The sequence below is a fragment of the Vidua macroura genome, chromosome 15 (genome assembly GCF_024509145.1).
Source record: "Vidua macroura isolate BioBank_ID:100142 chromosome 15, ASM2450914v1, whole genome shotgun sequence".
Lineage (NCBI taxonomy): Eukaryota > Metazoa > Chordata > Aves > Passeriformes > Viduidae > Vidua > Vidua macroura.
The window spans coordinates 4,038,283-4,049,575 of NC_071585.1; the positions used below are offsets into that span (position 1 = coordinate 4,038,283).

The 11,293-nt window shown below is 57.4% G+C and overlaps 1 protein-coding gene across 1 annotated transcript; it reads left to right on the forward strand.

Moving 5' to 3' along the window:
- Positions 1-5,145: 5,145 nt before the first annotated feature.
- On the forward strand, positions 5,146-11,293 carry STING1 (stimulator of interferon response cGAMP interactor 1). The gene is made up of 6 exons (XM_053991194.1): positions 5,146-5,464; positions 6,023-6,200; positions 7,049-7,157; positions 7,315-7,553; positions 9,322-9,508; positions 10,846-11,293. The coding sequence occupies exons 1-6, from the start codon at positions 5,220-5,222 to the stop codon at positions 11,037-11,039; spliced, it is 1,152 nt and encodes a 383-aa protein (XP_053847169.1). The 5' UTR covers positions 5,146-5,219; the 3' UTR covers positions 11,040-11,293.

Consider the following 11,293-nt stretch of genomic DNA (forward strand, 5'->3'; position numbering starts at 1 on the left):
GATTACTTATGAGGCCTTTGTTAGAAGGTGCAAAAAAAGTCACCCTAAAGGAGGAAAGACACAACTGGAAAAGGAGAAATCCCCAATGTTGGGCAAGATTCAAAGAAAAGTGAAATCTCACAAAAAAAAAGGACCAGGAGAAGCTCCTATGCCAAAGCTTCCCTGCCCAGCAGTACCACCCCAGTCATGGAATCATGGAATGGTTTGGGTTGGAAGGGACTGCAAGCTCATCATATTCCAGTGCCAGCCTGTGACAGCTCCAAAATGAGTAAAAATGGTTTTTCCACCCAACATGTAAGTGGAGAATCAGTGCCACAAGACCCTGCAGGTGCTGGCAGCTGACAGACTCAGAAATCACAGATTGATCCATTGACATCTATTAAATTCAAACTCTTTCTCCTGGGAAGGTTCTGGTGCTCCCAAAGAAGGCAGAACCTCAGTGAGTGAGGGGCGTGCAGCACTCAGAGCAGCCCCACGATCCAGGGATGGAGGGATGCTCCATTCTGCCACCAGGATTTTAAACTCATCATTGCTGAGGGGTCCAGGCTGGGGTCAGGGTGAGGCAAAGCATCTCCCAAGCTGGGCACATCCCTGGAAAGGCAGCACATCCTTATGTGGGCTTTGTGAGCCAAGATCAGGGCCCTGCAGAATCTGGAGGCCAAGGGGGAAACTCCCAAATCCTTGCACCAGGACACCTCCCTGGCCACCTTGGCTGCCACCTCCTTTGTCCTACAGCTAAATGCTTGGACAAGAAGGTTGTCCAAGGAGCATTTGGACAATGCTCTCGGGGACTGGGTGGGATTCCTGGGGCTGTCAGGAGCTGGACTTGATCATCTTCGTGGGTCCCTTCCAGCTCAGGACATTCCATGATTCTGTGGTCTGTGAAAGTGCCTGGCTCAGCGAGTGAGAGACAGTGTGTGCTTAGGAGCTTCAGGAAGCAGCTCTTCTGCTGCCACCAGATCTCCTGCAGCACACGGTGCCTCCTCACTGCACCAGAGAGTCTGGCCTGGTTCACACAGCCCAAGGCCACACAGAATATTGCAGAGCACTTTATTTTTGCTATTTTGTGTCAGTAAAGCAGCCCTGTCACACGGGACCTCTGAGGGACACTGCTGGTGCAACTGCAGCACTAAAAACACCGACTGCAGCACTTTTAGTCAAGGGACCAAAGCCACTTTTGACACCAGCCTGGCACTGGAACCCCATCCCTGCAGGTATCCCCAGTGAAAGCTGTCACTGGGCAGCCTGCCCTCAGCATGAAGCCAGCAGCTCTACCTGCTTTCCCAGGGCAATGGAAAAAAAGGGAATTAAAGGAAGGAAGTGCTGCTGCCGTGCCCATCCTGCAGCAGAGCCAGCTCTGTCACGCTGCTGCTGCCTGCTCACAGCCCTTCACCCAAGGGATGCCATGGAAAACACCCTGTTCCTGGCCTGGCTTTTGGCTGGGGACATGCCACATGTATCCAGCCTCAGTCTGGGAGCAGGTCTGGGCACCACAATATGAGAAACAGCATCCAAAGGAGGGACACGAGGATGGTGAAGGGCCCAGAGGAGCAGCTGAAGGCACTTGGCCTGTCCAGCTGGAGCAGAGGAGACTGAGGTCAGACCTGCCCAGGGGCTGCAGCTCTGATCTCTGCTCCCTGGGACCAGGGGCAGCACTCAGGGGAACAGCTGGAGCTGTGTCAGGGGGGTTTAGTGTGGGTATCAAGAAAAGGTTCTTCCCCAGAGGGTGGTGGGACACTGACCAGGCTCCCCAGGAACAGTCCCAGCACCAGGGCTGCCAGAGCTCCAGGAGCATTTGGACAAAGTTCCCAGGGATGGGATGGGATTGTTGGGGTGTCTGTGCAGGGCCAGGAGTTGGACTGGATGATCCTTGTGGTTCCCTTCAAACCCAGGATATTCCAGGACTCCTTGGTTCTCCTGATCTCAGCAAGGGCTGCAGTGTTTGTAGGTTGCTGTGGACAGAGCTGATTTCTGTGCCCCACTCAGCCTCACACAGCCTGGTTGGAGGTGCCATGGTGCTGGTCCACAGAGGTGCCTTGTGGGGTTTTATATGCATCTAAAATCTTCCAGCATCATGTGTGACTTCTTGTTCCCTCTGCTTGAGGGAATAACAGCAATCAGGGACAGAGAGAATGTCAATCAAGACACGATCTGGAAAGGCAAATTGTTGGCCAGAGGAAGGCCAGGGAGGACAATGGGGGCAGTTTCAATCCTGCCACCTCTTGTTGGCTGTGCAGAGGCACTGGGTGGCACTGGGCTCTCTGTTCCCAGGCCAGCTCAGATGTTCCAGGTGTCCACAGGAGGCCACAGAGATGTTTTGAGGGCTGGAGCCCCTCTGCTCTGGAGCCAGACTGGGAGAGCTGGTGGTGCTCAGCCTGGAGAAGGGAAGGCTCCAGGGAGAGCTCAGAGCTCCTGCCAGGGCCTAAAGGGGCTCCAAGAGGAGACTTCGGACAAGGGCCTGGAGTGACAGGACAAGAGGAAATGACTTCCTACTGCCAGAGATCAGTGTTAGATGGGATATTGGAAATAAATTCTTCCCTGTGAAGATGGTGAGGCCCTGGCACAGGGTGCCCAGAGAAGCTGTGGCTGCTCCTGGAAGTGTCCCAGGCCAGGCTGGACAGGGCTTGGAGCAGCCTGGTCTACAGAAAGTTGTCCCTGCCCATGGCAGCTGTTGGGAATGAGATGAACTTTAAGGTCCCTTTCCACCCCAACCACGCCATGGTTCCAGAATTCTGTGAAACCTCATTCCTGGAGTTTGGACTCACCTCTTGGACCGGTACCACAGCTCTGCTCTGAACAGAAGTGAGACAGAAATACTGCAGGTGTTGGTGTGCTGAGGGTAGAACTGAAAGCCAGGCCAGGCACAGAGGGCAGGAAAGCCACCAACTGCTTGGGGACCTGCAAGAAGGTGGCTGGGGAGCCAGGCAGCCCATCCACCTCCCTGAAGAGCCAAGCAGAGCAGGTCAGGGAAGCCCAGCTGGAATGGGACAAGCTTTATCCCAGTGCTGGAGAAGGAAGTGATTCACTTGATGTTTTAGCCAGCTTTTGTGTTGACGAAGCAAACAACAAGCTGGCTGTATCCACAGGCCCTCCTGGGGCTGGAACACTGGCCAGATGGCTTGCTGGGGTTTCTAAGGTACCACCAAAACAAGCAGCTCCCTGCCAGCCCTTCCTCCCACTCCCTGGGTTTGAGGATGCTGGAGCTGTGTCCACAGAAGGGCAGCGGAGCACAGGAGCAGCTGAGGGAGGCTGGGGGGGCTCAGCCTGGAGAAGATGAGATTGGGGGGGACCTTCTGTCTCCACAGCTCCCTGACAGGAGGCTGCAGCCAGGTGGGGAGTGGGCTCTGCTCCCAGGGAACAAGGGACAGGACAAAGAGAAATGGCCTCAAGCCAGCACTACTAGAGGAGCTTTATGCTGGATATTAGGGAAAATTTCTTCACCCAAAAGGGCTGTCAACACTGGCCCAGGCTGCCCAGGGCAGTGGTGGAGGGATTTAAAAGGTGTGTGCACTTGGGGACACGGGTTAGTGGTGGACTTGGCAGTTCTGGGGAAATAGTTGGACATGATGGTCTCAAGGGTCTCTTCCAACCGAAATAATTCTTTTATTCTATGATTTTAATTAAATGTGAACCGTGGGCATGTCTGAATCAAGATCCTTGTGCTGTAAGCCTGTGACAGCCTCCAGACACCCTGGCAATGTGGGTCTGTAGGGACTGTCAGGGTCTTCTGGAACCCAGGGGCATTCCTGGACAGAAAGCAGTGGGACCCTGAGTGTGTTCTGGACAGTCACTCCCTTTCCCAGCCTGTGTCTACCTGGTTTGGCCCCACAGAGGCCATGGGTGACCATGCTGAGGGCTTTGCTGAAGTGAGGGTTCTCCACTCATCCCTACAGCCAGTTTTCTTGCCATTCCAGGTAGTTGGGTCCATCAGATGTGATGTGAAATCCCTGATGGGACTGTTCCTGTCTCATCCTTCAGGTGTTTGGCAGGGATTGCTGTGAGGATTTTCATCCATCACTTCCCCAGGGTCAGAGGTGACACTGAGCAGGCTGTAATTCACCTCCTCAAAGCTGGGTGTGAGATTTCCTTCTCCCACTCACCAGGAACCTCCTGATTGCTACAACATTCCAAAGACATCAGAGAGGAACCTTGCCAGAGCATCATCCATATCCCTCAGCATCCTTGAGCGCATCCCACCTGCTCCTATGGGCTTGTGTATGTGTCCCCTAACCCATGCTCTTCCAGGATGGAAGTACCTCTCCACGGCTTGGAACTGGAAGTCTTGAGGGCCTCACTGGCCACCAAGAGCCTGGCTGCAGGAAGCCCCTGCTGTGTTGCCAGCACTCATGGGCACTGCTTCCCAGCCTGGCATCTCCTGGAAATGTGTGGGGTGGGAGCATCCAGGGCGCTGTGAGTCACCTTCTGCTAGATGGAACTTGAGTCTGTTTTGCCCCTGGCAACCCGCTGAGCTGAATCAGTGCAATCTTTGAAATCTGCTGCCCTTGACAGATGAGATCTCAATAAATTCTGGTTTCCTTCCTCATTCCAGTTCCCCTCAGACTGGCAGACTTGGGGCTTTCCAGGATGTGCAAGCTCATGGATATCGAAATCTGGTACAGCCACCAGTGCCTGGATTTCCTGCGGGCTGAGAGATCTCATGGACGCCCTGTGTGGGAGAGCTCTGGCACTCTACAGGCTGCCCACTGCTGCCAGAGCTTCTTTCATTTTCACTTTTCTGCGCGCTTTTCTGTGCAGCTCCACCCGAGCTCCAGAAGCCCGTACGTGGCGGAGGCTCGGGGTGTGTGTCTGCAGCAGCCTCTGGAAGGAGCCCCAGCCGCCCAGGCGGGAGCGCAGAGCTCGGGAACCGCAGCGCAGGAAACGCGGGGCTGGCGGCTGCAAACTGCTCCGGTGAGTGCGGCCAGAGCAGTGACAGCCCTGTGGCTGCGGAGCTGGGCGGGCTGGCATCCCTTTGGGAGCGGGGTGACCAGCCAGGCTCTGTCTTGCCGAGCCCATTTGGGCACAGGGGACAGCCCTAAGGCGGGAGGCGCCGGGGAGCCTCCCCAAAGGGTTGTGCGCTTTGGGATGCTCAGCGAGCGCTGGGCGCACGCATCCCCTGATCTGCTCTTATCCGCTCCCACAGTGCTGCCGTGGCTGCTGAGGACGAGCCGCTGCTGTGGGCGCCGGGGACGAGCTGCTGCTGACGCCCCTGTCCGCCGCACATGTCCCGGGAGCCGTGGCGGGCGCGGCAGCGCTGTGCCCCGCTGATCCCGCGGGCCCGCGGCGGGCGGGCGCAGCGCGCCGTGTACGTGCTGCTGGCGGCCTGTGCCGGGGCCCTGCTCCTCGCCGGGCAGCCCCTCGTGCCCACCGCCCGCAGCCTCGCCTGCCACTTCGCCACCCTGCAGGTCGGGGAGCTGCTCAAGGGCGTCTGCTACCTGGCCGAGGAGATCTTCCACCTCGACTCCAGGTGAGCCAGCGGGGCTGGCTGCCTGCCTGCGGCGCTCCTGGGACCACCCTGGGGACAAGGGCGTTGCCACATCCCTCGGGATGTGGTGGGGTTTGCTCCTGGTCTCTGTGCCCACACGTGCCCTCCGTGGCAATGATGTGCTGTGCCCAGCAGCACATGCTGCCCTCTGTCGCCCTCCTGTCCCTGTCATCTCTTGCTCCCTCTGCCACCTGCCCAGCTCCCCCAGATGTCCATGGATGTCTTCCCTCCGTGTGCCCTTTCCCTGGGGAACAGATCTCGGCCCCCAGCCTTTCCTCACCACCCAGAGCTGGGGGGCACGGGGCCGTTGTCTCCCTTTGCTATCCAGGGTGACTTTCCGTCTGCTGCCTCCAAGTCCCTGCAAGGCACCCAAGCCCTCTGCTGGCTGGGGGCACTGGGGTGTGCTGGGCACGGTCCCACACAACTCTGTAGTGCTCTGGAAGGTTGGTGGCACCCAGGAGATGGGAGCAGCCCTGGCCATGGCTGCTGAGGGTGCGCAGGTGGCCACAAGCCTGACTCCTGTCTCCCTCTCCCACGCAGGCACCGCGGCAGCTTCTGGAGGGCCCTGAGCACCTGCTTCCCCCCACGCTGGCACGGGCCCATGCTGCTCGTCTGTGGCTCAGCCTACGTGGCTGTCCTCAGTGATGGGCAGCAACTTGGCCTCCACCTCATCCTGGCCAGTCTGTGCCAGCTCCTCATCCTTGCCCTGGGGCTCCAGGTAAGGCTCCTACACCTCCAGCCTGGCTGGCTGCCCGGGGAACCCTTCAGCCCTGAGCAGCCGTGGCGGCCAGCTCTACACGGCCTCTGCATGTCCAGCCCACCCAGGGTCGGCCTGGCGGGAGAAGCACTCTCAGCTCAGCCCTGCAGAGCTCATCTCCCCGGCCCTGTGCTGCCAGGAGTGGTGGCAGGAGGGTCAGGCTGCCTCCTAATGAGCACAACCATTTCAGGGCATGGCATGGCCCCCGGACATGAAGAACAGGGGTATTTTAAATCTGTCAGTCAAGCTGGCGCTTGAGGGGAAAGCAGAGCCTGTGTGTTCTCTGAAAGCAGAGAACTGAGAATTCTCAATTCTCAGTGTGGTGTGGGGGCAGAGCCAAGCCCCAGGTGCCTCTGCAGCAGTGGGAGGGCTCTGCTGTGCCCCAGCGGTGCTGGAAGAGTCACACAGGCTGCAGAAGGTGCTTCTAACAGGTGCCTGTGGGACAGGACACCCATCTCCACCTAAATGCACACACAGAGCTGGCAGAGGCCACTGGGAATCCCACCATCAGGCACTGGGGTGTCTCCTCTCCCATGCTGGAAGCACAGGGCAGATGCACAAGTTGCACTGGGGTCCCAGTGGAAGGTGCAGCCAGGGAAATGCCTGGCTCACTCCAGCCTGTTTCCTCCTCTGCAGGGGCTGTGGGGGCTCTCAGGGGTTCTGCCCTGCACGGTGGGGGAAGGGGCTGGTGGGGTTGTTCACTCTCCAGATCTGTTTGGAGTTCTCCAATCCCTGTGGAGAACTGACTGTTGCAGAAGGGCCCAGGTGGCAGCTGTCACCACCTGGTCTGTCTGTCCTTCCCTCCACAGAAGCCCTCAGCAGTGGAGATGTCTGAGATGTCCGAGAGGTCCAAGCAGAACGTCGCTCATGGGCTTGCCTGGTCCTATTATGTTGGGTACCTAAAAATAGTCCTGCCACGTACGTAGCTGTTTCCCTGCATTCCCATGCCTACAGATAGAAATAGCTCCTAATAACAATCCTCCCACTTCTACAGTGTTAGCAGGGAAATGGGGAGCAAGGCAGAATGCAGCTGAACTCACACCAGGCACCTCTGCCTGATGCTCTCTTCCACCAGGGTTGAAACAGTCCATGGAGGAATTCAGCAGAGCCAATCCCAACCTGCCAGCGTGCAGGAAGACCTGGAAGCTCCACATCTTGGTCCCTCTGAGCTGTGATATCTATGATGACCTAGAGAAAGCTGACAGCAATATCCAGTACGTGACAGAGCTCACTGAAATCATCCTGGCCCGAGGTGGCATCAAAAAGAGGGTCTACAAACACAGCCTCTACGCAATCACAGATGAAGAAAACCAGGTATGCTGAGAGCAGCATTGGGAGCATCATCCCAAAAGCCTTGTTGGCCCAGAGTGGCTATAAGGACAGACTGTTACCTCTCCTGTTAGATACTCCCAGCTTTCACCAGGCTTCCGTGAGATGGAGAGATCCCATTCCTGTACCCCTTCCTGCTGGCTGCCTCCTCCCAGGCTCAGCTGCAGGGATGGTGGGCTTGCTTAACCCCGCCTGGAGCTGTCTGAAGTCCAGAAAACAGTAGAAAACTGAACAGAAAAAAAGCAGATGTGCACTACAGAGCATCACTTCCCATAGGACGAATGTTTCCTCGTGTTGTGAAGAGGTGCTTGAGGTGTCTGTGTGAGTCGTTATTTGACTCCCTCCTTTCCCCCAGTCACCCCTTTTCCAGGCTGGTGAGCCCTGAATCTCCATCTCACATTGCATTCATCTCCTCCCACATCTCTGGGCAGACTGGCCCCTGTCCCTTCCCCGTGGAGCAGAGAACACCCTGGTGCTGTGCATGGAGACATGGGCAGAGCTCTGCTCCTCACCTGGGTCCCCTGGTTTGCCCTTTGGCAGTGGCTGAGCTCTGAGCTGCAGTTTTTAAAGCCCAGCCTGCAGGGACCCCGAGCCTCTCCTGCCCTGCTCCGGGGGAAGCACGGCCGCTTGCGGGTTTTTCCTGCTGTGCTGCACGCACTGATGCTGTGTTCCTTCTGCCAGCCTCCTGCTGAGTCACTCTGCTCCCTGGGAGCTCCAGCAGCTCTGAGCCTGGACTTGGCCTTCCAGTAACATTTGCCCCTCAGCTTCCTGCCCAGTCGCCCAGGGTGAGCAGGGCCCATCGATGCACCTGCCCCAGGGCAGGGCAGTAACTGCCTGCCGAGGCTGGGAACTTCCTGCTTCTCTGCATTTACCTGGGATCACATCCCTCTTCCATCTGATTCACTCCATTAAACTTTCCATTTTACCCAGTGTAGGACTTACTGGTAACACTGCTCCTCCTTGGCATGTTTATGGCTTTATCAGGTTTCTCCTTGTTTCTTTGCTCAGCCTCCTTCCAGCTGTGCCTCCACCTTTCCAGTGTTCATGCTCTGCCCTCCAGCTCTCTGTTAGGATGCTCAGACTTAGAATAATGGAATCACAAAATATGCTGGGTTGGAAGGGACCCACAAAGATTATCAAGTCCAATCCCTGGCTCTGCACAGACACCCCAACAATCCCCCCCCTGTGCCTGAGAGCATTGTCCAAGAGCTCCTGGAGCTCTGGCAGCCTTGGGGCTGTGACCATTCCCTGTTCAGTGCCCCCCCATACCCTCTGGGGGAAGAACCTTCTCCTGATAACCTTCGCCTAACCCTGCCCTGACACAGCTCCAGCCGTTCCCTGGGTCCTGTCACTGGTCACAGAGAGCAAAGATTGGTGCTGTCCTTCCACTTTCCTTTTGTGTGTGTATGTGATCACAGGGAAGGGATGTCTCCCTAGGGGACCAAATTCCACGGGGGAGATCGCCCTCCAGGCTGCTCTTGGGAGCACTGACAAAGCCAGTGGCTGCCCCCCATGGGCACAGGCAGCTCCCTGAGCCCACCCAGCAGAGGGGACACCTGGACATGTCAGGCCAGCCGCTCTGCACGAGGCAGGGGGACACTGGGGCCAGACCCAGTATCCTTGTCCCAGTGTTCCCAGTGCCAGGCAGGCCAAGGAGCTGAGAGGTCCTGAGTGCTGTGCCCAGTGCCAGGGTCTCCCAGCAGCCCTTTGCCCAGCCCTCCTGTCCCCATGTCTTGTCCTTCCACCCCTGCAGCTCTGGCACTGTGCTGTGGAATATGCCACCCCGCTGCAGACCCTCTTCGCCATGTCCCAGGAGGAGTGTGCTGCCTTCAGCCGGGAGGAGCGCCTGGAGCAGGCCAAGCTTTTCTACAGGACCTTGGAGGAGATCCTGAAAGGCTCCAAGGAGTGTGCAGATGCCTACCGGCTCATTGCCTACGAGGGTGAGTGAGGGGAAAGGGCTGGGGTGCCCAGGACAGTGGCTGGGCTCTGCTAGCCCCGAGTGACCGAGTGGTCTGTGCAGGGCTCGGCTGATGTCCCCAGTCAGGGGACCTTGGTGGCCCCTGCTGCCATGGGAGGAAGGGAGGGGCTGCATTCCCACATGAAATAGGAATGTCACTGAGCCTGGCATCACTGGCTGGGTGAGGGAGGGCATTGTCCCACTCTGCTCTGGGCTGGGGTGGCCTCACCTCAAGCTCTGGGGCAGTTCTGGGTACCACAAGATGAGAAAGAGCTAAAACTGTTAGGGAGTGTCCAAAAGAGGGACATGGGAGTGGTGAAGGGCCCAGAGGGGCCACATGAGGAGCTGTGGGGGGCACTTGGCCTGTCCAGCTGGAGCAGAGACTGAGGTCAGACCTCCCCAGGGGCTGCAGCTCCTCCTGAGGGGCAGCTCTGATCTCTTCTCCCTGGGACCAGGGACAGGACCTGAGGGAACAGCTGGAGCTGTGCCAGGGGGACTTAGTGTGGGTATTACCCCCAGAGGGTGATCAGGCACTGACCAGGCTCCCCAGGGAATGGTCCCAGCCTCAGGGCTGCCAGAGCTCCAGGAGTGTTTGAACAAAGCTCTGGGACACGGTGTCTGTGCCGGGCCAGGAGCTGGACTGGATGATCCTTGTGGATCTCTTCCAACTCAGGGTATTCCATGATTCCATAATTCTAAGGACTTCTTGCTGTAGTTCTGAGGAGCAGGGAAGAGTGTGGCAGCACTTGTTGTCCCAGCTGAAGTCCCCAAGGGGACCTGAGACAAGCTGCCTACTGCAAGCATTAAGTATAACAGCAGGCATCCAGGGCAAGCAGCTGCTCCCCTTCCTGCTGATTCCTGGAAGAAGTTGCTGGGGCTGTCACACCCTCCCCAGCAGTGGGATGAGTGTGTGGCTCTGTGCCATTCCTGCTGACAGGGGATGGGAGGGAGCGGGGCTTTCCCTCATTCCCATCATCTTTTCATCTCCCATCTCCTCACCTCCACCAGATGAAATCAGCATCTTGCTTTAATGAATGTTGGTTTCTTCAGAGGAAACTCAGCACTGTCCCTAATGGGGAGAAGCATTTCCATCCAGCGACACATCACAAGCATTACTGGGAATCCAGCACACAGTGCCTGTAAATTTACACTCCTCCCTGCACTTTGTGTTTGAACTTTTTCCCTCTGCCATGCTGAAAGTGGGAAGTGAAAGCTGTATTTTGACTGTGCAGGAAATAGTGCATGTTTTGGGGCATCTCGCAGAGACTTTGCTCCCTGCCTCAGGACAATGAAGGAAGGTTTGTCTTTCTTCTGTTCCAGAGCCAGAAGAAGCAGAGACCCACTTTTTGTCCAGAGAGATCCTGTGGCACTTGCGGCAGGAGCACCTCGAGGAGATCGCCGTGCTCGAGCGGAGCCACGCGCACAGCCCATCCACAGCCCTGGACTCGGCAGAGCTCAACCTGCAGATCAGCACGTCAGACCTGCCGCAGCCCCTGCGCACCGATGGCTTCTGACACACAGCCCCTCGCCGCCCCTTGGGGCTTGGGCCACCCTTCCCCAGCCCCCTTCCTCTTGGAGCACGTGCTACCCATGGCTGCAACCCCCAGCTCCCACCCAAACCTCCTGTGCACCATGGTTACTGGAGCAGCTGACTCAGCCCACAGCCCTGTGACATTGCTTCCCATTTTCTTTGTTATGTACTGCTCTGATGTTCTTCTGTGGGTGTGTTGGTTTTTTATCTGTTTTGTGTCATATAAAGCACTTTCCT

What these genes read in the sequence shown, in the direction of transcription:
- STING1 (XM_053991194.1), top strand. Translation starts at nt 5,220, where the DNA reads ATGTCCCGGGAGCCGTGGCGGGCGCGGCAGCGCTGTGCCCCGCTGATC. An exon ending in ATCTTCCACCTCGACTCCAG is followed by an intron (nt 5,465 to 6,022) that starts GTGAGCCAGCGG and finishes TCTCCCACGCAG; the next exon opens with GCACCGCGGCAGCTTCTGGA. An exon ending in CCTAAAAATAGTCCTGCCAC is followed by an intron (nt 7,158 to 7,314) that starts GTACGTAGCTGT and finishes CTCTTCCACCAG; the next exon opens with GGTTGAAACAGTCCATGGAG.